The sequence below is a fragment of the Oncorhynchus kisutch genome, linkage group LG2, assembly GCF_002021735.2.
Source record: "Oncorhynchus kisutch isolate 150728-3 linkage group LG2, Okis_V2, whole genome shotgun sequence".
Lineage (NCBI taxonomy): Eukaryota > Metazoa > Chordata > Actinopteri > Salmoniformes > Salmonidae > Oncorhynchus > Oncorhynchus kisutch.
The window spans coordinates 59768781-59792538 of NC_034175.2; the positions used below are offsets into that span (position 1 = coordinate 59768781).

Here is a 23758-nt window from a genome sequence, read left to right on the forward strand (position 1 = left end):
AGGGGTGGGTAACAGAAGATATCCTTAGTTGGTAAAAGACCAAGTCCATATTATGGCAAGAACAGTTCAAATAAGCAAAGAGAAACAACAGTCCATCATTACTTTAAGACATGAAGGTCAAGAACTTTGAAAAGTTCACACACGGCTTGTTCGACATTGCAGCCGATAGTGCAGGCAACTAAATAACTACTCATTTTTATTATTATTTGTCATACCCGTGGTATGATATGTTTTGTCATGTTTTGTCATACCCGTCTGATATAACACGTCTGTCAGCCAATCAGGACTCAGGGCTCGAACCACCCAGTTTATAATAGGGTCATAATACCTACCAGTCAAACAGGGAAATGGTTCAAATAGTTTTTCCAGCTTTCATTTTTCCCAAAGGGGATTTTAGAAACACTTCAAAGAAGGGCTGTGTTTTGTGTAGGCTTACCCTGCCGTGACGTTTTGATAATCGTGTAAATCTCTCTAGGACGAGGTGACTTTTATCAATATATTCGGCTGTATTTACCCCCCCAATAATTATGCTATTTAGCTGCTAATGTGGCTATCATAAAGAACTCCAAATACCATGGTGATCTGGACGAGACTGCTGAAGCAACGCAAAGGTTAGAATCTCTGGATTAACAATCTAATGCTAGCTAAAAGTAATAATTAATAAATTGGCAAAATGTCTTTGACAATTCTGTTAACTGTCTTATGTCAGTTTTAAATTGACACAATACCTGTTTAGCAAAGGTCTAAGCAAGAGATGACATGCAGGAGCTTGCAGGGATTTGTAGTCTTGCATGTCTACTTCAATGCCAAGTATCATTTTCAAATATGAGAGTAATTAGAAGCTGAATATATTGATAAAAGTTACCGTGTCTGGGAGAGATTTACATGGTTATCAGAATGTCACGCCATGGTAAGCCTACACAAAACACAGACCTTATTTTAAGTACTTCTAAAATCACCAATGGGAAAAATGAATGGTGTATAAACGATTGGAACCATTTCCCTGTTTGACCGCTAGGTTTTATGGGTATTAAGACCCCTCCACTGTGCTGCTCTATACAGTTTTGACGCTTTCCAACACAGCCATTGCAGATATAAATGCTATGGACGTGATTCCTTACTCTACATAGCATATTTATATCTGAATTTAACAAAATGTTGCGTCCTGCTGAACGCGATCCAGGTAACGCATGTATGTGTAGCCGATGTGAAATTGCTAGCTAGTTAGCGGTGGGGCGCGCTAGTGGCGTTTCAATCGGTAACGTCACTTGCTCTGAGACCTTGAAGTAGTGGTTCCCCTTGCTCTGCAAGGGTCGCGGCTTTTGTGGAGCGATGGGTATCGATGCTTCGAGGGTGACTGTTGACGTGTGCAGAGGTTCATCCCTGGTTCGCGCCCAGGTCGGGGCGAGGGGACGGACGTAAAGTCTATACTGTTACCATAGGCCTAAATTAAATAAAATTTCCTCATTGGAAAATTAAGTCTAAACCATTCCACAATATTTGTGCATGAGAAAACGTCAACACCACATAATGGAATTCCATTTGGGATATTTATACAGGGTAAGTGTAGAATGGCCTACACTTGTCAATTCAATTTGTTGCAGCTCGGAAATTAAAACTGCATGTCCCAGAAACTTAGCGCAGCCATTTAAAGACATGCCTGGTTCAACCATGTTGTATAAGGAAGGACAGAGTAGGACATACGTGAATCGGAGTCGCTGTGCAAGAGGGCTTACCAGCTAGTTAAGTATGTTACATAAAGTATTATTTCCACTAGTGTGCTGTTCGTTAATAAACGTTGTGGGAGAACTGTAAGAGTTTTCAGTATGAGTGATTTTTTATTTTTTTTCCTCCAACATCTAGCTAACAGTAGTTGTTAGCTGGTCGGCTATAGCTAGCATCCCGGACGTGTGTTTTATAAGCCAGAGCCCATTCTTTCACAGGTTGGATGGTTTGGGGTTTCCTAGCAAATAGCAAACTTAGTTGGCTATGATTTTGGAAGTTTAACTTCAACGTGATATTATAGCTAGCTAGTTAATCTAACACAAACTGACAGCTACTATAGGAAAGTGTTAGTATTGAGTTAATAGCTAGCTACAATGTTGCTCTCAAATTGGCAGCTACTATAATATATTTAGGAATGTTAATAATGCATGTATCAATATCCCCTCGTGCAAAGAGACTCGCTACGTTGTTTCCCCGTTTATTGTCTCCAATTTTCACTTTGTTACAGCCAGAAAAATGTCCACCATATCTGCTGCCAGCGTCGAGCCGGTTGCAATTGAGGGCACGGAGAAGAAACCAATGAAACCCTGTTGTGCGTGCCCAGAGACGAAGAAAGTTAGGGATGCGTGGTATGTTTACAATTTCTTTGAACTTGAATTGCATTCTTGTAAAGTGAACGTATTTCGTGGACTCTTTGTTTTTGGAGTATGCAGTTGCTGATGACAATTTCCTATGTTTCAGCATCATTGAGAAGGGCGAAGAAAGTTGCACAGATCTCATCGAGGCACATAAGGATTGTATGAGGGCGCTTGGATTCAAGATTTAATATAACTTTATATAATGAGTCATTGGTAAGTGTCATGCCCTGGAGCAGAACTCTCATATTAATTTAGCCTCTTGTGTTGTGAAAAGAAACATTATGTCCTAGATGCAGCTCATTGCAATAGGAGTGGGTGTGGCACTAGAGGGAGGTATGTATTGAATTTGCTTGTCTGGTTTATCATGGATCCTCCAGTGGTTTTACTTGTATGCTGCAGTTCAGCTTTGCAGTGACTCAACGACTGCAGACCTGTCTTTTGCATGTTTTTCACTGTCCTCTGTAGGGTCATGTTACCCTTTGTCTTTTCTGCTAAAGTTGATCAAACTGCTGATGTGAACAACTGCTGTTGTGTTTATTATTTATGGATGGCAGCAAAGAACTTTTGGTGTTGGTGCAGGACTTGTTTCTCTGGGATTGACTTGAAGGAGGTCCCGTGAAGCTCAGTTGTTGGAGCATGGTGCTTGCAACGCCAGGGTTGTGGGTTCGATTCCCACAGGGACCAATATGGAAGGGGGGAAAAGTGTGAATGTATGCACTCACTACTGTATGATGCTCTTAGCGTCTGCTAAATGACTTAAATGTAAATTATATAAAGGATGCTTGCATCAGGATTGGGGACAGGCGTGTGTATATTACCATTGTTTTTCAATATTCTGATCAGTATTCATTTTATTTCTGTTGAAGTTGACACCTAATGTTCTCCTCTTGCAGTGTTGTTGCTGGCTGGCTGTCTTAAAGGGACCTGGGATATTCCTCGTGTTTTTATTTATACCTCAACATGAAAGGAAGATGTGATCGCTGCACAGATGGTCATGATGGAAGATATGTTCCACTGAGTGACATGTTTTTTTAATACTCTTAATTTCAGAATTATGTGAATGTTGTTCTGCTGATTTGAGTGACATAAATATCCTATGCAATTTGACTCGAGTACTTGATTTTATATGGCAGGATGAAAAGCAATTGAATTAATTGTACAGGTAGGAAGTGTTAGGGATGCAATATTATCCTAATTTTATGCTAAACCATAGACATAACTATACACGATTATACATAACTACAAAACGGCCGGCTATACTTCCTGTCACCCTGCAAAAACGTCCTGGTATGACGGTCCTTTGATGTTCTGGTGACAACTGCTCTGGTATGCACTTTGGCTTATAATAACTTCTGCTCCAGCCAAAATTTGGCACATCTGAATTCTTAAAAGGAATTGGTGTGCTCAAATGTTTGTGGTAGAAAGTATTGGGGTGCTGGATTCCAAAAGCCATATATTTAAATAAAGGAAAAGTCCACTCTGGAATATTCTTTACCTTTTTAATGTATGCTTTTTTAACAGCAGAGGTCAGAGCAAATGGATGCATCTTATGTGGTGTGAAGGCACGTTCTAGTCTGACAACTTTTTGTATCTCGATATCCCAAGGGGTATGGTCAAAGCCACTCACTTCACCCGACCCCTATTCCAGTGACACTTGGACTAGTCCTCTGACTGGGCATGGTTGTCAACTATGGGGGAAGGGGGTTCATTATGTAAACCTGATCTACTCTGTAATTCTACCTATTTCAGAATCTCTAAATATGCACCCAACAGAGCCCCTCTCTAGCCCAGTGAGGTTTAGGGGCAAATAGTGATTCTGGTGAAAACATTGTTTAGGTCTGGCCGAAGGGAGAGTTCTTCTTGGTGTGACTTACCTGGAGGCATGACCAGAGCCGCACTATATGCACCCAGGAGAGTCCGGAGCATAAAATGTTCACTGTACCCTGCAATTACATCTGCTGCTCTGCACATGTGACTAATAAACTCTGTCACTTCTCACTCCTCCCTCTCTCCAGCAGTGTTATGTTAAGTAGCTGGTCTGCTTTCTGTCTGTGGCTGTACTCCTTGGGTTTCAATTCCAAACATGGTTATCTTTCTAGGGGTCTCTCTCCTCTCTCTCTCTCTCTGCTGCCAACTGTGAGCACTCCAGAGCAAACAAATTGGTGAGGAGAAATAGAAAATCTATAGACAGACAAATCATTGAAGGGACGAGAGGGAGGGAGAGACGCACAATGTGAGAAATCCATTCCAATTGTGTTTATGGTGTAATAACCGAATAAAGACACATCGTGTACTCCAGCTCTATGTAAGGGAAAAGGGAACAATTTTTTTCAACGTTTTCTCAGTTTTGACTGAACTTATGAGAAATAGACCAACTCCAGTGACAATTGTTCAGTCTCACTGATAAAGCAACAAAAACTTCAAGATTTAGTGGAGGACAACCTTTTTCTACCAGCTTTGACCTCTGGTATCTTTTGTAAACTTTGGAATATAACACATTTTTTAAACTTATTGAACAACTAGATGTTTGGTTTGGAATAACAGCCTCCCTTACCATGTGTGCAGACAACTCCACCCTGTTGGAGGCGGTTCTCTACGGCCATCCGCCATGCGATGGCTGGACCAACAACACTGAGGGGGCCTTCTACCACCTGGGCAACACCGTCTTGTTCCTTGGGTACATGGGAGGCAGCGGCGCCTATGGCTGCCTGTTCATATTTGGTTTCCTGACGATTGCCTTCACCTGCCTGGCCCTGTGGGGCTGGATGACCATGTGTGGGGTGGATGTGTTCACCTGGAACTTGCTACTGCTGGTGGCCTGTGGGCTCCAGATCTGCCACCTCATATACAGGCTGCAACAGGATGGCCTGGCCAGCGAGGAGCTGTTGGCCCTCTACTCAGCCGTCTACCAGCCCCTGGACGTTCCCGTACAGGTGTTCAAAGATATTGTGGGGGCCTGTGAGAACAAAGTGCTAGCACTAGGGGTAGAGGAGACGTATGCGGTGGAGGGCAAGACGCCCATCGACCAGCTCTCCTTTCTGCTGTCTGGGAGGTGAGTGAGGGAAAGGTGTACATTCCAGTGTAAGTCCCAATTCCAGTGTTCATTCTTGGTAGTATGCTACTGTAGATATGGGAAAAGACTGGAGTCTTGTTTTAGTTAAGTTGCTGGAGTAACAGTAAATTGTAGTTGAGTTAAATTGCTGATGTCAGATTGTCATGTTGTTGTGAGTGTTCCTAGTTAATGTTCTGAGTGTGGTTAGTGTTCTATTCCCCACATAGTGCTTTATCTCTTGATCTGTCTGTCAAACAACAACAATGACCCAAACTAGGGCTCATGGAAACCTGAGAGAGGGATATTACTTACCAACGATATAATTAAACATGGAACACTTTCAAGAGGTCATGTGTCCTAAGGAGTGACTCCGTTGCTTGTTGGCTAAGATTGAATTTAATGTGTGTATGTTGGGTTTGGGAAGGTGTGGTTATATTATCCCAGCCCCAGACGTTTGTAAAATACAGAGTATTTGTGTCACTGACTCACTGTAGTGTACTTGCTCCCCTTAGTGGCAGGGTGCCAAAGCTGGGTCAAATATTTTACTTTCAAGTATTTGAGGTGTACCTGATTTAGCTCATTTGGGACTAAACCATTGGTTCCATTGTACCAGGCAAATTAAATGAAGCGCTGTTCAAGTCATTTAAACAATATGATGTATTTCACCCAGGTCTGGTGGCTGCTGCTAAGTTGTTGTGATAGCTTTATATTTGGTGCTCTCCTGAGGTTGTGTACCAACACAGTAAACTAACTCCTATACGACCTCTAAAATTAAATGTTCATACACCAGGATAGCTAACTATTGTTTGCAAATAACATTTGTTGTTATAAGATGACATCTGTTTATGCCATTTTTATGACTAACAATTCCAGGTTTCACTGACTTCAAATGAATGCCATAAACATGAAGTCATACCTGAAAGAGCACTGAGGGCATGTCTGTGACTTGTAAACCAAGAATAGATGTTTTTCTCTCTTGGTTCACTTCCCTTGAGTTTTGAGGTTAAGGACAGAGATATTCATGTTAACTTGTTTCAAGGTTTTGGATCAAGTCTAGTTATGTGCATCTTCTCCTTCTCTCACTTCTCTCATCATCACCTATCCATGCTTTCTCCCTTCTCCTTCTCTCTTACTAATCTTGTCCTTTCCTGCTCTCCTTGGTAGGATACGTGTGTCTCTGGATGGACAATTCCTCCATTACATCTTCCCCCACAAGTTCCTGGACTCTCCTGAGTGGGAGTCTCTCCGACCCAACGAAGAGGGGAACTTTCAGGTACTGGACAAATGCTCGCTATTCATTCATCCAGTAATTAATTGATTTATGAACATTCAGCCTTTCTCTTCACTCTCACCCCTGATCATCTATCACCCTGATCATCTATCACCCTGAACCTCTATCACCCTGAACCTCTATCACCCTGATCATCTATCACCCTGAACCTCTATCACCCTGAACCTCTATCACCCTGAACCATCTATCACCCTGAACCTCTATCACCCTGATCATCTATCACCCTGAACCTCTATCACCCTGAACCTCAGGTGACCCTGACAGCGGAGACGGACTGCCGCTACATCTCATGGCGTCGGTGCCGCCTTTACATGCTTCTGTCCAAGGAGCGCTACATTGCCCGCCTCTTCTCCATCATGCTGGGCAGCGACATCGCCGACAAGCTCTACTCACTCAACGACAAGCTCTTCGCAAAGAGCGGCGTGCGCCTCGACATCCGCTTGCCCAGCCTCTACCACGTCCTGGCCCCCTCCTCCCTGAGCAGCGAGGGGGAGGTCTATAGCGGCAGTGGTAGTGGGAGTGCCAGGGACCAGGTAGCCCCAGTGGAACAGCAGGAAGCAGCAGTGGTAGATGTGGACCCGGTTCCAGCCTACCAGAGGTCAGAGCCTCCAACACCCCCGACCCCCCGGCTGCAGATCCGAGAGAAGACCACCACCCCATCTCGGCCAACCCCCTGCCAACCATCACAGCGCCAGCCCTCAGACATGGAGATGCCATCTGGTGAGGACTCTACCAGCCTGGTCCTAGAAGACTTTGCGGATATGACCGGGTCCTTAATGGATTATGGGAGTGAGAGGGATTATTTGAGGTAGATGGCAGGTTGCTGGAGCTAACACACTGGGCCACTACTTAAGATACATGTAAGTACACCTGTGTGCAGTGAGAGGGTGGGCTGGGCAGGGGTTGCGTGTGTGTTATACTTGCTGTGTCCACTCACTAATCCAGCTTTGAACTGGCCATGCCATGTGGTAAAGAACCTCATTTCAACTTTGCAATGATTTTCTGTTTGTTATCTTACATATTCAATCTATCTTATACAGAGGCTATGCACTGCTTGCTCTTTCGTCTTCTAAAATTATATGAAAGTTTAGGGAGTGAGTTAGTAAAATCGCTAAATTTTTTGGTAAAAATTAATGGGCCTGAGAGGAAGAACATTGGATTGATCAAAGAGTTGGCAGAACTGGGACACCTCGCCTCTTGAGTACCCACCCAACCCCAAAGGCCTCTGTCTCTTGTTTCTAAAGTTTACCTTCACTCCATCTCAATGTAGATCTGAAGCCTCAAACTCTCCACCCCCAAAACTTTAGCTGTTCTAATTCTTTACATGTACACTCCCCTACGTATTTATTTGGACAGTGAAGCGCAAACTTTTAATTTGGCTCTATACTCCAGCATTTTGGATTTGAGATCAAATGTTTTATGAGGTGACAGTACAGAATGCCACCTTTTATTTGAGGCTATTTTCATACATATCTGTTTTACCATTTAGAAATGAAAGTACTTTATGTTTCTAGTCCCCCCATTTGAAGGTGTCATACGTATTTGGACAAATCCACTTATAGTGTATTAAATTTGGTCCCATATTCCTAGCACACAATGACTACATCAAGCTCATGACCCTACAAACTTGTTGGCTGCATTTGCAATTTGTTTTGGTTGTGTTTTTGGATTATGTTGTGCCCAATAGAAATTAATGGTAAATAATGTTGTAATTTGAGTCACTTTTAGTGTAAATAAGAATAGAATATGTTTCTGAACACCTCTACATTAATGTGGATGCTACCATGATTACGGATAATCATAAATGAATTGTGAGAAAGTTAGTGGCAAATAGTGCATTCAGAAAGTATTCATACCCCTTGATTTGTTCCACATTTTGTTACAGCCTGAATTCAAAATGGGTTAGATTTTTTTCCCCTTACCCATCTATACACAATGCCTCATAATGACAAAGTGAAAACATGTTTTAAGAAATGTTTACAAATATATTGAAAATTAATGACAGAAATATCTTATTTACATATGTTTTCACACCCCTGAGTCAATACTTTGTAGAAGCACCTTTGGCGGCGATTACAGCTTTGAGTTGTCTTCTATCAGCTTTCCACATCTTGATTTTGAGATTTTCTCCCATTCTTCCTTGCAGATTTTCTCAAGCGCTTAAAATAGTTGGGGAGTGGCGCTGAACAGCAATCTTAGTCTTTCCATAGATTTTCAATGGGATTTAAGTCTGAGCTTTGGTTGGGCCACTCAAGGACTTTCACATTCTTGTTCTGAAGCCATTTACAGCTTGGGCTGTAAACTTGGGGTCCTTGTCCTGTTGGAAGGTAAATCCTTGCCCCAGTCTGTTATTTGCATTCTGAAGCAGGTTCTCATCAAGGATTTGCCTATATTTGCCTCCATTCATTGCTCTATCCTTACCAGTGTCCCAGTTCCTGCTGCTGAAAATCATCCCCATCGCATGATGCTGCCACCACTATGCTTCACGGTAGGGATGGTGTTAGACGGGTGATTAACTGTGCTTGGTTTTCTCCAAACATAGCGCTTTGCATTCAGGCCAAATACTTCAGTTGTCTCATCAGACCACAGCAACTTTTGCCTTATGCTCCGAGGCTTTCACATGCCTTTTTCTAAGGAGTGGCTTCCATCTGTCCACTCCTGTAAAGCCCAGATTTCTGTAGAGACTGTTGTCCTTCTGGCAGATTCTCCCATCTCATCCAAGGAGCAAGGTACTTCTTGCCCAGATGCTCAGTTTGGTCGTACGGCCAACTCAAACCAGAGTCTGGATAGTTCCATTTTTATGTTGTTAAATTTCCCAATGAAGGAGACCACTGGGCTCTTGGAACCTTTCAGGACTCTAGAAATGGTTTTATATTCTTCCCCAGATTTATGCCTCATCACAATTCTATCTCGGAGAGGTACAGACATTGTACTTCATGGTATAGTTTCTGTTCTGACATGCACTATCAACTGTGGGACCTTATATAGACAGGTGTGTTTCTTTCTAAATCTTGTCCAAACAATTGACTTGGCCACAGGTGGACTCCAATCAAGTTGTAGCGACATCTCAAGGATGATCAAAGGAAATTTGATGCACCTGAGCTCAATTTGGAGCGTTATAGCAAAGGGGTGTGCATACGTACGTAAATAAAATATTTCTGTATTTCATTTTCAATACATTTTCTTCAAACATTTCTAAAAACCTGTTTTCACTTTGTTATTATGGGCTATTGTGTGTAGATGGCTGAAAACAATCTATATAATCCCCCAAAATGCCAACTGACCCTGTTATTGGTAACCGTGAGAGGTTAGCATGTTTTGCTTCAATAAAAGTGACAAAATACATTATTACCATTCATTGCTATTGGGCACAACATAATCTGAACACAACCAAAACAAACTGCAAATGCATCCAAGTTTGTAGAGACACAAGCTTGATGTAGTCATTGTGTGCTCAGAATATGGACCAAATACCAAACTTTTGACTAAATGTAATACACTATAAGTGAATTTGTCCAAATACTTATGACACCTTCAAATGGGGGGACAGATTCATAAAGTGCTGTAATTTCTAAACAGTAAAACAGATACATATGAAAATACCCTCCAATAAATGGTGACATTCTGTACTGTCTCCTCATACAGTGCATTATGAAACTATTCATACCAATTGACTTTTTCCACATTTTATTACCTTACAGGCTTATTATAAAATTGATCAAATAATTGTTTTTCCTCATCAATCTACACACAATACCCCATAATGACAAAGTGAAAACAGGTTTTTAGAAATGTCTGCAAATGTATATGTATATATATTTATATATATATATATATATATATATATATATATATATATATAAAAATAAAAACCTTATTTACATACACTACCGTTCACTTAGAAATGTCCTTGTTTTTGAAAGAAAAGCATTTTTTTGTCCATTTAAAATAACATCAAATTGATCAGAAATACAGTGTAGGCATTGGTAATGTTGTAAATGACTATTGTAGCTGGAAATGGCTGATTTTGAATGGAATATCTACATAGGCGTACAGAGGTCCATTATCAGCAACCATCACTCCTGTGTTCCAATGGCACGTAGTGTTAGCTAATCCAAGTTTATCATTTTAAATGGCTAATTGATCATTAGAAAGCCCTTTTGCAAATATGTTAGCACAGCTGAAAACTGTTGTTCTGATTAATAAAAGCAATAAAACGGGCCTTCTATAGACTAGTTGAGTATCTGGAGCATCACACGGAACCCAAACCGGCTGTGTGCGTGCGCCATCGTGCATAAATGTATTTTGCCCCCCCCACACCAAACGCAATCATGAAACAGCAGGTTAAAATATCAAAACAAACTCTGAACCAATGACATTCATTTGGGGACAGGTTGAAAAGCATTAACCATCTATGGCAATTTAGCTAGTTAGCTTGCACTTGCTAGCTAACGTTAATTTGTCCTATTTAGCTAACTTGCTGTTGGTAGCTAATTTGTCCTGGGATATAAACATTGAGTTGTTATTTTACCTGAAATGCACAAGGACCTCTACTCTGACAATTAATCCACACATAAAACGGCCAACCGAATCATTTCTAGTCATCTCTCGTACTTCCAGGCTTTTTCATCGTTTAATTTAAATGGTGATCGCATCTAAACTTTCATTGTATTACCACGACTACCGGCAAAACAGTTAGTCTTTCAATCACCCACGTGGGTATAACCAATGAGGAGATGGCACGCAGGTACCTGCTTCTATAAACCAATGAGGAGATGGGAGAGGCAGGACTTGCAGCGCGATCTGCGTCAGAAATAGGAATGAGTTCTATTTTAGCCCTTGGCAATGCATACGTTCGTCCGCGAGCAGTGTGGGTGCAATAATTGAATAACATGGATTTCTAAATTTATTTTGCAACACTCGCTCACGCGACGTGTCCGGTCTGGTCAGCAAGTCAGCATTTGTGTGGATTTGATTACAGGCTCAAAATTAAAGCTATTATATGCGAGAAGTTGCTAAGAAACTGAATATCTCGTACAACGCTATGTACTCCTCCCTTCACAGAACAGCGCAAACTGGCCCTAACAAGAATAGAAAGAGGAGTGGGAGGCCCAGGTGCACAACTGAGCAGGTGGACAAGTACATTAGAGTGTCTAGTTTGAGAAACAGACACCTCACAAGTCTTCAACTGGTAGCTTCATTAAATAGTACCCGCAAAACACCAGTCTCAATGTCAACAGTGAAGAGGCGACTCCGGGATGCTGGCCTTCTAGGCAGCAAACTAGACACTCTAATGTACTTGTCCTCTTGCTCAGTTGTGCACCGGGGCCTCCCACTCCTCTTTCCATTCTGGTTAGAGCCAGTTTCCATTCTCCCGGTTGCGTCACAGGTCGGTATCGAACCCGGGTCTGTAGTAACGCCTTAGACCGTTGCGCCACTTGGCAGGCCACCATTGATCATCCTTTATGTTTCTACAACTTGGAGTCCACCTGAGGTAAATTAAATTGATTGGACATGATTTGGAAAGCCACACACCTGTCTATATAATTCCCACAGTTGTCAGAGCAAAACTCAACCCATTAGGTCGAAGGAATTGTCCATGGAGCCCTGAGACAGGATTGTGTCGTGGAACAGATTTGGGGAAGGGCACAAAAACATTTCTGCAGCATTGAAGGTCCCCAAGAACACAGTGGCCTCCATCATTTTTAAATGGAAGAAGTTTGCAACCACAAAGAATCTTCCTAGAGCTGGCCGCCCGGCCAAACTGAGCAATCGGGGGAGAAGGATCTTGGTCAGGGAGGTGATCAAGAACCCGATGGTAACTCTGACAGAGCTCCTCTGTGGAGATGGGAGAAACTTCCAGAAGGACAACCATTTCTGCAGCACTCCATCAATCGGGCCTTTATGGTAGAGTGGCCAGGCGGAAGCCACTTCTCAGTAAAAGGCACATAACAGCCCACTTGGAGTTTGCCAAAAGGCACCTAAAGGACTCTCAGACCATGAGAAATATGATTCTCTGGTCTGATGAAACCAAGATTGAACTATTTTTGGCCTGAATGCCAAGCGTTACGTCTGGAGGAAACCTGGCACCGTCCCTACAGTGAATCATAGTGGTGGCAGCATCATGCTCTGGGGATGTTTTTCACCGGCAAGGACTGGGAGACTATTCAGGATTGAGGGAAAGATGAACTGAGCAAAGTAGAGAGAGATCCTTAATGAAAACCTTCTCCAGAGCTCTCAGACTGTGGCGAAGGCTCACCTCTTAATAGGACAACAACACTAAGCACACAACCAAGACAACACAGGAGTGGATTTGGGACGAGTCTCTGAATGTCCTTGAGTGGCCCTGCCAGAGCCCCGAGTTGAACCCGAACATCTCTGGAGAGACCTGAAAATAGCTGTGCAGCGACGCTCCCCATCCAACCTGACAGAGCTTGAGGATCTGCAGAGAAGAATGTGAGAAACTCTCCAAATACAGGTGTGCAAAGCTTGTAGCATCATACCCAAGAAGACTCGAGGTGGTAGTTGCTGCCAAAGGTGTTTCAACAAAGTACTGAGTAAAGGGTCTGAATAGTTATGTAAATGTATTATTTAAGTTTTTATTATTATTAATACATTTTTTTTTGTCGTCATTATGGGGTATTGTGTGTAGATTGATGAGGGGGAAAAACAATGTAATTCATTTTAGAATAAGGCTGTAACGTTACAAAATGTGGAAAACATCAAGGGATCTGAATACTTTCCGAATGCCCTGTAGAAAACATTTGATCTCAAATCCAAAAGGCTAGAATATAGAGCCAAATTTAAAGTTTGAGCTTCACTGTCCAAATAAATATGTAGGGGAGTGTATATTGCAGCTTCTCCCTCACTCCTCTCCCAGTGTGTGGCCTGCCCTCTTAGTAGCTAACGTCCTGCTGAGGATGGGTGGAGAGTGTGTGTGTTTGGATTGTTTTCGTGTACCTAGGTTAGACTGCCCTTTTCTGCCTGGATTCAGGCCAGAGGAAAGATACTTTTGTGCTACAGTTTATGAAACCGTTTACAAAGCCGTTTACCTCACAGTGACCCTGATAGCTTATGTTGGTTCAGACAGATGGGGTACCATCTGTATGTATGTTGGAGGTTTGTAGTTTGGAACAGGAAGGGGAGACAGCAGGGTGGGGGTGTGATGCTGGCAGTCAGCTGTGTGTTTTTGTCTGACAAGGATTAGAGCCTGCTGGAAACTTTTGGGATATCCTGGCAGCCAGAGATCCAGTGCCATGCACTTAATCCACGTGCCTACCCACTGCCCCCTCCCTAGCTATCCCAAAATCCTCCCTGACCCAATCGCGGGTCAGATCGTGTTTCGGGCGGAGAGGGGGGTTGGATTCCAGGATAGTTGCTGGGTAGAGGGTGGAGGGCTCTGGCTCTGCTGTCATTGTAATAGCTGCTGACCTTCATGTACAGTCTATGGTCAGTTAGCCAGTGGCTACGGCAAGCAGAGGGGTGAGGTTTCGAGAGGGATGAGGTATGAAAGAGGGGAGAGGGATGTGGATCATGTGAAAGCAGAGACCAGACATGCTTAGAGAACAGCCCATCACTCCACTATCACTTGCTAGGTTTCCATCCAATTGGCGACAGATTTTCATGCGAATATCCTAAAATCTGCATTCTCCCACCAGTGATGTTTCCATCAAACAAACTTATTGTGGATAAAAGGCTGTGCGTATTAAATAAATAAAAATGCAAGTTAAATGGGTTTCTATTGTATTTTTATCTCTGCTGATGGTTTTGTTCACAAAAACTGTTGTGTTATATAGCAAATATGCCCACTCTGATCTTGACACATGTGCTCTATCCAGCAGCTCGCAGATGAAGTGCGGGCAGGCTACTTACATGATGAGAATATTATGGATAATAGCGAGATCATTTTTTTGTCAAATCACAGCCAAGCATGATCATTATGTCACCAGAATAAGACCCTCGATATTTATTGGAAAGGAGCAGCAAGCTCATCACCGTGCACTTTAACCACCCTCCCACTGGGCAAAGAATGGTTGAATCAACATTGTTTCCACGTCATTTAAAAAAAAAAAGATTACATCAACATGGAAAACTGATCTGATTTGCAAAAAGTCATCAACATGAGGACATTTCCTATTTTTTTTCACCCAATTTTTAACCTTAATCCAATGACATGGTGATATTTTTTGTTGATTTCATGTTGAATTCACGTTAGTTGACAACTCAACCAAATGTAAATCATAACTAGACTTTGAACTGATGTCTGTGCCCAGTTGGCTGTGAAATACATAACTGATTTAATCTGTAGCCATTTCTCACATAATTAATTTTACTTACACAAAAAGATCCCCCCATGTCAAACGAGCAAATTCTGTCGACATTTATAAAATTGTATCGGCATTTCCTATTCCCATCAGCCCGGTTGTGACTTTTTTCATGCGTCAAGTAATTCATTTGCATTAAATGGTTGGATGGAAACCAGGTAAGTGTCACATCACAGGTCAATATATCCCTCATCTCTCACTGTTAACCAGTTCGGGTGTCAGGAATGTGAAGACTATGCCAATGTAATTCGACCAATGGGAGCTTTTGTTGTGAGATCATCTTGCAACCCGACACTATACTGTATTTGAGCTGTAAGGCGTGTACATAACATTTAGGGGAAGATTAAACACTCTCTATACTTGGACAAGGTGAATATGAACTGCCTGCCATTAGGTATGTTGCCGTAGTAACAGTTCAGCTTGTGTTTCTTGACAGTTCATGATAGACTGACCAGTTGTCAATGACCGGTGTTCTCAGTTGATTCCACAGGAGAGGAAACCACTGGGAGTCTACCATTGCGATACCAGAGAGGGAGAGCTCCCTTGGCCCCTACCGGACACCTCTATGCTGTGATGGTTTCAACCGGATTGGAAACAGTGGACACGTTCCAGGAAATCTTTTTACAGTCAGGCTATGCAGATTATCAGATGTCACAACACCTGGCAAAGTGTTTAACATCTCAGGAACCACATTAATATCATTTAGCATTCTTCTGAGATGAGCAGTGCGACTGCAAAAAAGATGACCTGGAACACAACCATCACTGCCCTGGGTGGAATCAGACCTCCCCAACACCAAATCCCACTCTCTCACCTTACCTCACTTTCTCTGGTGTCATCTGTGCGTGACAATATAGGAAAGAGTGAAACCCTGGACACTGGAAAGAATTATGTCATAAATCTGAATTTATTAGTTAAGGTCACAGACCTCTTTTTATTATTTCACTCACATGTCTCCCATTCATCTGGATGGAAAGACTTTTGATGTGGATATTGTGTTAGATAGGATTATGATTCAACATTAAAGCAATCATGTGTATTTTTTTTTTAACACCCGAGGTTGGGTTGGCTAGCTAGGGGCACGTTAATCGTGTTTGTTTGTGCAGACATAATCTGAGAGAATAAAGTTTGACAGACAACATGCTAGAAAGGGATTTATCTTCATACTCACATTTTCCAAAACACGATTCCAAATGGAACAGGCATTTGTTTATGTGAATGTGAGATGTCTCACACATTGTACATTTATTTAGTCATTCAAATAGAACAAGAGTGTTATGTTTTTGTAAATAAAAATGGGACTACATATACATATATTTTCATGGGGCCAATGTTTCTTGATAAAGCTCTTGGTGAAAATGCATTCCTGTCATTTTTTTGTCTGTCTCCTCTCTCCTTCATCCTCTGTCAGAAATAATATTGTCTCCAAGTTTATCATCACGAGGCACTCAAAAATCAGTTATCACTGTTGCACATTTGTTGCTGAATATGTTGCTCACCCCTGCTTATCAGAACTCAGAGAGTTAAGCCCTTGAGTACAGACAAAAGTCACACATTCCAGAGTTACCCTTTTATTGTTTTGCTTCAACAGAAGCTCTGAATAAAGTAACATTCAGCTGCGTCGGAATGATTATGTACATCAATACTAATGCTGTTAGAATATACTAAAGAAATGTAAAGCAGTAGTTTGGAACTGTTCTGGAATCTGTTTGGCTGTAGGTGGTCCATCAGTAACATATGACTAGGGTTATAGGATGGCAAAGTTTGTGTGTAGCTGTTTGCAATGGGAGCTATTAGCTGCATGTGTGTGTTTCTGCGTGAGCTAGTCCCAGTAAAACTCTTCTAATTTCCTTTCCTTCATTCCCAATGATAACTATAAGGATAGGCTTCCTCCTTACTGCTTAGACCTATCAAAGCATTCCACATCATTGATGATACAGGAAAGGAGATGAGGAAAGGACACAGACAGTTTCAGACTATTGGGAGGTTGCTAGAGAGAAAGAAACATGCTGGTTCATAGGATCTGTGTGTGTTTACTACATCAGTAATTCTCACACAGCTGTACGAAATCATGGTTCCATGGAGATCCTCGCCTTACGTTTATCTTCTTCACACACAATGGCTTCACTTCTCTGAAAGAGAAACACATGAGTTACAGTGTCATATGCATGCACAGGAATGTTGTGTGTGGTGTAGGTAAGTGTGTGAAAGTATGTGTGTTAAATAGATGAAAGGACTTATACCCGACAGAGGGGAATTCTGATATGCAGACAGACACAACGTGGATGTCTCCCTGCCTGTAGAAGTGCGCTCCAGTGTTCTTCAGCTGGATGGAGTCTATCTCACACAGTGGCACTGGGTGGGCTATCACCCTACTGTACATGGTGCCGTCTGTCTGTCTGAAACACACACACACACACACACACACACACACACACACACACACACACACACACACACACACACACACACACACACACACACACACACACACACACACACGCACACACACACACACAGCATGCCTGTTACTGAGAATATAATCCATGTTTACGTATCATACTGTGTATACATTTTTTTGGTCTCTAACAGTGAGGGTTAGTGGTTGTACCTACAGCCTGAGTCTCTGCTCTGTTTCAGGATGTCCCCCAGTCCTCAGGATCACCTGCACCTCAGCACTCTTGTCCAGGAGGAACACCTCCAGCTGCACCAGGATGTGATGGGCTGGGGAAGAGGAGGAGGGGACGGGATGTAACTTGATCATCATCACATGAGATATTGCTGTATTTAACCATTCAACTGTGGGGTCAAAGTAGTGGGCATAATGAACATCCAACAATTGTCTGATGGACAGCCAGTCTGTGTTTTTACATAGAGGTAAATGTTGGCTACTCACCACAGAAGGGAGGTGCAGAGGTTGTCAGGAGGAAAAGCTTCTTTGGTTGAGGAAGAGGAAAGACTGTTAAACCACTGTTCTCCAATAACCCTGAAACACACAAGGACACATGCACATACAAAAGACAGAGAGAGTAAGATGTAAAATAGCCATTCCTATCACAGTTATGACAGATGAAAGGCCTCCAGAGTACATTTACTGCTTTATCTGTATCAGTCTGTCACTGCATCAGCAGCGCCAGTGTGCCCAGACCAGACATGACACTAACTAGGTCAGACAGTTGCCCTATCTCTCACTGAGTGAAACCTGACTAAAGTAAACATGGAAAGTGTGCTGGGAAGTTTGAATAATACCAAAATATCCCATGTAAACACGTGATCAAAATAGTTTGTGCATAGTCTACTCTAGGCTACATGTAAAAGGTGGCTATTTATAATATTTACATTTGTATGACCAACGTACTCACAGACAGCAGGTTGGTATAATATCTGGGGAAATAGTTCAATGTTGATGATGTCCTTACCTATTCGTGGACATCTGCCTGGGCAGCCTAAACAGCGCCCCTTGAGGAAGTCCTCATAGCTGGAACAAGGGATGCCAGTCAGTGGGCAGGTCCCGTTCAGTGCGCTTATGTAGACGTGGAGCGCCCTCATGTGGTCACATATCACATAGCTATACACTGGAAAGTAGACAAGAACTGATCACAAACGAAGATTCTCAGGTAGCCAGAAGCTTACCACTAAATAGCCTATAGGCTAGTAAACATAGTGCTTACTGTTTAGTTAGTGAATAATCAAAAAACATCAACAGTTGTTTAAGTTGAAAGACATGTCTGAAGTTTATATTGAAATTCATACACACTTAGGTTAGGCCTCTTTGCCAATGAAGCATTTTGGCGGCAAAAACACGTACTTACTTGACGTAGACCTGGAGCGCGAGCAACCTGCTTGGTCCATCCCGCCATTTATAAAGAAGTCTGCATGGCCGACAGAGATGGAGATGCCGAAATCTGAGAGAAAAGGATGATAATTGATGTCGAATGGCTGATACCAGGACATTGTCATATTATCATTCCAGTGAACAGTGAGACTTTTGAAATAGAGTAGGCCTAAGAGGAAAAGATGGAATGGTAGCAGAAATCTCTTTGCAATAACAATGATTATTTGTGTGTAGCCTATTCTCTCACAGTCGGAGTCAGTATGGATGGCCTCCACAAACAGTGCATCTGAGGGGTCAAGACGGCCAAACGTGTCGGCTCTTTTAAACATGGGTCCAGCCGGGTCCAGACCTACAGCAGGAGATACAAAGGTCAGTGGGGGATAGATAGAGTACTGCATCAGCGACAGTGATGACAAACACAAATATACACACACAGAGCGCCTGTGAACTACTGCACTAAAGCATTCAGACTACTTCATATCACAGCGCTGAAGGCCTCTACTGAGACAAAAACATCAGCGATAGTGTACAGACAGACAATCATATGTATTATTGTGTCGTTGTGTGACTTCAGAAGGGTAACGTCTCCCTCTTTCACAAATTCAGCTCACTGCCTTTCAATATCAGCTGTTGTTGTTTTCCAGAGCTGTCTCTCTCTTTGAAAGCCTAATTCAGTCAGATTGGCAGAGATGAGAGGGTCTGTGAGTGACTGGCCTGCTTTGTGGTGACCAGTCTCTGTCTGGCCCTGTTGAGCCCTGTTCTGCAGACAGAAGGTGCCCTGTGGAACTGTTAATGGGTCAGACACAGATGGAGCTCACCTGTAATTCTTCCTATCTTGCCCTTGAACAGGGTCCCCACGAATCCAGACACATGTGCCCCAAGACTAACCCCAATGAAGTGAAATGACTCCAGTTTGCATCCATGGTTCTGTGGGACAGACATCAGACCTCCTTTATTTTCATTACTTTTAACTTAATTTGCTGTCAGTGTAAACATAAGCAAATGAGGAGGCCCTGACCTGGAGCTGGTTGATGAGGACAGAGATCTGGATGGCCACCTCCTTGTAGTTCTCCACCACCATGTGGTAGGCGAGTGAGGCCCCATAGACCCAGTCCACCACCACCACGTTGGCATCCTGCACCCGCAGCAGAGCCTGGGCCAGCTGCTTCACCCAGGATGGCTTACTGCCCAGAGCCCTGGGAGGGAGGGAGGAAAGGGGAGGTGGAGGTTGGGAGGGAGGGAGAGATAACTTATACGTTTTATGTGTAGAATATAGATATACCTTGCCAAGTTTTTGACCTCCCTCCCTTATTCCTTACCTGTATCCATGGACAATGATCTTGGTGGGTTGGGAGGAGTTGAAGTAGGTGTTGTTGCTGAGGAAGTCCTGACTGAAGAGGCTGGCACAGTCTGTATTCTTGCGTGTCAAGAGCAGGTACTGCACCTGTAGCTTGCTGCCCTGCTGATGGTACTCCAGCCAGGTCATGTTGTTGAAGTCAGCACATTCTGATCTGGGCTCCTCATCTTCCCCTGCAGGTTCAGAGGAGAAATGTCCATAAAGAACCTGGAGAACAACACCAACAACAACAACAAATGCACCATTTGCACAAAAGAAAATCTTCTTTACATCGACAGTGACATAGCATATGCTATAATAAATATGCTTAGAGGAAGGTTAGTATATTAATTTAATAGTATTAGGAAGAAGCTTCTGCAATAGAGATGAGTTGTACTTACCGACTGCAAATGTAATGTAGAAGGCTAGAATACTGAGAATAGTTTGCACTGTTTTCAGTTTCCAGCCCATTGTCTTGAAAGAAGAGTATCAAGAATGGTAACTTTGCTTTACCAGATAGGTTGGTGAAATGTGTTGGTGAACTGTGCCTCAGATCCTTAGCTTTGGAAACTCTCTTTTCCCTCTCAGCAGTCCTTGTAGCTATGCAATAGCTCACTTTGGTTCTAGAAATGTCATTCAACCCTCTACCGGTTAACAGTGGCCACAAAAGGGCAGGAATCTACTTAAGAGAATGAAGTTGAACACAACGTTATTTCACAATGCCTGGCATTGAAATAGTTAGTTACACAGTAACAGAGATGGGGGGTTGGGAGAATTTCCTTCCCTGCTTTCTCGCAAAGCTCAGCTGGCACAGTAAACTAGCCTTATGAAAACGTACCCACATACCTCTCCTGCTCCAGTCGTTCGTCAGTGTGTTGTTTAGGACCCAGTGCTTAGTCTATATGGGGGGTTGTGAATCCATGACCTCACTGGTGATCAATACCTGTTTGTTTTAATACTAAACTCTGGCTGTCTGAGGGTGACATTCTCACTGTGTCTCATGGTGAGTTCCTTTTTTCAGCAATGGATTCAGACTAGTCTACCCTTATACTCATCCATGTGACTATATAGATGGACCTGCAACTCTAATCAGACTGCAGTAGTTCAGCTTTTATTTAAGAAAAGGATCCTCCTCTCTGGAGAACAAGGTCAAGGACATGTAGGCCTATTGTGTCTGGGATTGAGAATACGGTGTCAGTCTCCATCTATTTCTGATGAAATCAAATGGGTCAGGCTGAGTGGTCATAAGTGAGAACAGACCGGGAAAGAACATGTTCAGAGATTGGTTTTCACACAACTTTAATATCAACTTTTACAGAGTGCAGTAATGAGGATTAGACACTTGGACTGGGGATGGTGAGCTATATGTTATGTGTTATTAGCAGATCGTGGGGCAATTATTTAACCTTTATTCTCTCTCTCTCCTTGGGTAACTGGGAAGCCACCCAATCCATGGTCCGCTTGCGTGCCTCCTCCCAGCTGTACCGTGGAGCGTACCCCATGTCCCTCTGAGCCCTCCGATAGGAAAAGCTGAAGGGCGTGTTCAGCATGGTGAGGAGCTGCCGGTTTATGGGCGGTGTGAAGCGCTTGAAGGGGCAGAGCAGTATCTGCAGCATCTCCATGAGGAAACAGAGGAGGTAGAGGACTGGGATGGGCAGGATAGGCTTCTCCTGGATGCTGAAGCCCAGCGGCGACAACACAGCATGGTTGAAGTCAGAGTAGCTGACAGGCGGCGTGTCATCTGAGATGTAGTAGAAGTTCCCTCCGATGGCGGCTCTCCGCTGGGGGTCTCGCAGGGCACGGGCGGCCTGGAGGTGGGCCAGGGCCGCATTCCCCACGTATACAGGGTTCACCTGGGCCTCCGGGAGGGAGGTCCGGTACAACACATCCCCGTTCCGAATCCCGTCTCCCATATGGCCCAGCAGGAAACGGCAGCCCTCTCCATAGATGTACATGGGTCGGAGGGCACAGGTGGCCAGCCGGCCCCCATTCTGGAGCACCTCACCCTGGGCTTGCAGGGTGACCTGCTCGGCCTCCTTCTTGGTCTTGCTGTAGGGGAACTTTAGGGAGCATGTGTAGGGTGTGTTCTCATCACCGTTGATGATGGGGTCTCCGTTGGCGTTGGGGCCGGCGACCTCGATGCTGCTGGTGTAGATGAAGGACACCACATTCTCCTGGACGCACGTCTCCAGAAGGAGCTGGGTTCCTGAGAAAGATATCAGATGAATGAGTACATCAGCAGGGTCAATTCTGTTTTGAAGAGCAGCTCAAGTATTTGAAAGTAATTGACATGTTTATTTCACTCAGGTCTGCTGCCAATCTCAACCCAAAGCTTCAGTAAAATCTGATCATACCTTTGACGTTGACCCTGTGAAGCTCACTGTATAACACCTTCCCGGTGACGTCAATGAGGGACGCAGTGTGGAAGACCAGCGATGCTCCCTTGCACGCTCTCCTCAGCAGCTCACTATCACTAATGTCCCCCTCAAATACACTTACCAGCGTGTCCCCTCTGATCTCTGACAACAAACCAATCAGAGAAGAAACAAACCAAAGAAAAGTTGTAAAATATCAATATTTACACTAACCCTAGTAGTGAGAGAGAAAAAAAGGAGAGCTGGTATAGTATTTACCTTCCAGACACTGTATGAGCTGTGGTCGGACATTTATGTCCAGCATACGGATCTCTGTGAGCTTGTCTTCCTCCAGCAGCAGCCGTACCAGCCTCTCTCCCAGGAACCCACAGGCTCCTGTCACCACACACACATCACCTTGCAGAGACATGGCCCAGTCCAAAATCTGAAACTACTACCCCTTTCAGAAAACTCCCTTTCCTAAGCACTGGGAATGACCAATGCTCCGTACTTTGTCCCGTCCTAAAACTCCTCTGCTATCCCGAGGGCATGGCAGACACTAACTTAACACCCCTCTCCCCTCTGAAAACTCCCTTTTTCTAGCCTGAGGGAATGTGCTAGAAGTGCCGGTAACTGCCACTCTGGGGTGAGAAGTGAGGCAAGGTCTACAGGCAGGCATACGCAAGAGAGGGAGGGAGGACAGGGATGTTTTATTTCCCAGTATCTGCCAAGGACGGCTGCCAAGGCTACAGGTCACAGACCAGCCATGGAAAACAGAAGACTTGAATGTCAAGGCGACATCTGACTAACAATTTGTTTTTGTCCCCTGTTGACAGTGATAAACTGACCAGAGTCAGTTTATCAGATTTAGTGGCTCTGGCTGGTTTATTTTGACAGGCTTGGCCACTGATTCTCTACATGCTCTATAAAACATCTATATATTCACACTGCGTCATTTATTCCAGATTTTAAACCTAATCCGGATCTGCATTAGGATCAGTTTTGTCATGAGTAGCATATCTTGAAGTAGTTTTATCCTCTCATAAACTTCCAAATGTATGTGATTGCAGGTGGGTTTGTGACATTTTGAACAGCTCAAGATTCTAGAGTAACACACTGGACATGTCTGTTATGGGATGGTTTTAAAAAGATGGTTTAGGTGTCTATTGAGTTTGTTTCCAGTTTCATAAGCTCTCCATCTCC

General features: G+C 43.4%; 4 protein-coding genes across 7 annotated transcripts; 2 read left to right on the forward strand and 2 right to left on the reverse strand.

Moving 5' to 3' along the window:
- Nucleotides 1-1073: 1073 nt before the first annotated feature.
- On the forward strand, nt 1074-3470 carry LOC109869289 (cytochrome c oxidase copper chaperone-like). 2 transcript variants are annotated; one of them, XM_031799101.1, is made up of 4 exons: nt 1074-1183; nt 2234-2354; nt 2467-2576; nt 3257-3470. In XM_031799101.1, the coding sequence occupies exons 1-3, from the start codon at nt 1156-1158 to the stop codon at nt 2549-2551; spliced, it is 234 nt and encodes a 77-aa protein (XP_031654961.1). In that variant the 5' UTR covers nt 1074-1155; the 3' UTR covers nt 2552-2576; nt 3257-3470. The 2 variants fall into 2 exon arrangements, with proteins under 2 accessions (XP_031654961.1, XP_020314930.1); XM_020459341.2 differs by lacking the exon at nt 1074-1183 and adding an exon at nt 1640-1747.
- On the forward strand, nt 1677-16507 carry LOC109869279 (popeye domain-containing 2-like). 2 transcript variants are annotated; one of them, XM_020459314.2, is made up of 7 exons: nt 1677-1747; nt 2234-2354; nt 2467-2576; nt 3257-5415; nt 6580-6688; nt 6958-7566; nt 15509-16507. In XM_020459314.2, exons 4-6 carry the CDS (start codon nt 4919-4921, stop codon nt 7516-7518), a joined length of 1167 nt encoding a protein of 388 aa, XP_020314903.1. In that variant the 5' UTR covers nt 1677-1747; nt 2234-2354; nt 2467-2576; nt 3257-4918; the 3' UTR covers nt 7519-7566; nt 15509-16507. The 2 variants fall into 2 exon arrangements, with proteins under 2 accessions (XP_020314903.1, XP_031654886.1); XM_031799026.1 differs by having other exon boundaries at nt 6958-7426.
- Nucleotides 16172-21072, reverse strand: pla1a (phospholipase A1 member A). Of its 2 annotated transcripts, XM_020459290.2 has the most exons (11): nt 20603-21072; nt 20185-20395; nt 19884-20061; nt 19684-19792; nt 19113-19214; nt 18843-18935; nt 18450-18605; nt 17927-18016; nt 17646-17754; nt 17274-17429; nt 16172-17162 (listed from the first exon to the last, which is right to left on the reverse strand). In XM_020459290.2, exons 1-11 carry the CDS (start codon nt 20670-20672, stop codon nt 17072-17074), a joined length of 1365 nt encoding a protein of 454 aa, XP_020314879.1. In that variant the 5' UTR covers nt 20673-21072; the 3' UTR covers nt 16172-17071. The 2 variants fall into 2 exon arrangements, with proteins under 2 accessions (XP_020314879.1, XP_031654871.1); XM_031799011.1 differs by having other exon boundaries at nt 18843-19214; nt 20603-20719.
- A 411-nt stretch (nt 21073-21483) lies between these two features.
- On the reverse strand, nt 21484-23518 carry hsd3b1 (hydroxy-delta-5-steroid dehydrogenase, 3 beta- and steroid delta-isomerase 1). The gene is made up of 3 exons (XM_020459326.2): nt 22835-23518; nt 22556-22720; nt 21484-22407 (listed from the first exon to the last, which is right to left on the reverse strand). The coding sequence occupies exons 1-3, from the start codon at nt 22983-22985 to the stop codon at nt 21599-21601; spliced, it is 1125 nt and encodes a 374-aa protein (XP_020314915.1). The 5' UTR covers nt 22986-23518; the 3' UTR covers nt 21484-21598.
- Between the last annotated feature and the right edge of the window lie 240 nt (nt 23519-23758).

Coding starts and splice junctions, on each gene's coding strand:
- LOC109869289 (XM_031799101.1), top strand. CDS start 1,156: ATGTTGCGTCCTGCTGAACGCGATCCAG. Junction 1,184..2,233: donor TCCTGCTGAACGCGATCCAG/GTAACGCATGTA, acceptor ACTTTGTTACAG/CCAGAAAAATGTCCACCATA. Junction 2,355..2,466: donor AAGAAAGTTAGGGATGCGTG/GTATGTTTACAA, acceptor CCTATGTTTCAG/CATCATTGAGAAGGGCGAAG.
- LOC109869279 (XM_031799026.1), top strand. CDS start 4,919: ATGTGTGCAGACAACTCCACCCTGTTGGAGGCGGTTCTCTACGGCCAT. Junction 6,689..6,957: donor ACGAAGAGGGGAACTTTCAG/GTACTGGACAAA, acceptor CCTGAACCTCAG/GTGACCCTGACAGCGGAGAC. Junction 7,427..15,508: donor AGACATGGAGATGCCATCTG/GTGAGGACTCTA, acceptor CGGTGTTCTCAG/TTGATTCCACAGGAGAGGAA.
- pla1a (XM_031799011.1), bottom strand. CDS start 20,672: ATGGGCTGGAAACTGAAAACAGTGCAAACTATTCTCAGTATTCTAGCC. Junction 19,215..19,683: donor CAAGATAGGAAGAATTACAG/GTGAGCTCCATC, acceptor CTCCTGCTGTAG/GTCTGGACCCGGCTGGACCC. Junction 18,017..18,449: donor AGGCAGATGTCCACGAATAG/GTAAGGACATCA, acceptor TGTGTGTTTCAG/GGTTATTGGAGAACAGTGGT.
- hsd3b1 (XM_020459326.2), bottom strand. CDS start 22,985: ATGTCTCTGCAAGGTGATGTGTGTGTGGTGACAGGAGCCTGTGGGTTC. Junction 22,721..22,834: donor GCTCATACAGTGTCTGGAAG/GTAAATACTATA, acceptor GTTTGTTGTCAG/AGATCAGAGGGGACACGCTG. Junction 22,408..22,555: donor TCACAGGGTCAACGTCAAAG/GTATGATCAGAT, acceptor TATCTTTCTCAG/GAACCCAGCTCCTTCTGGAG.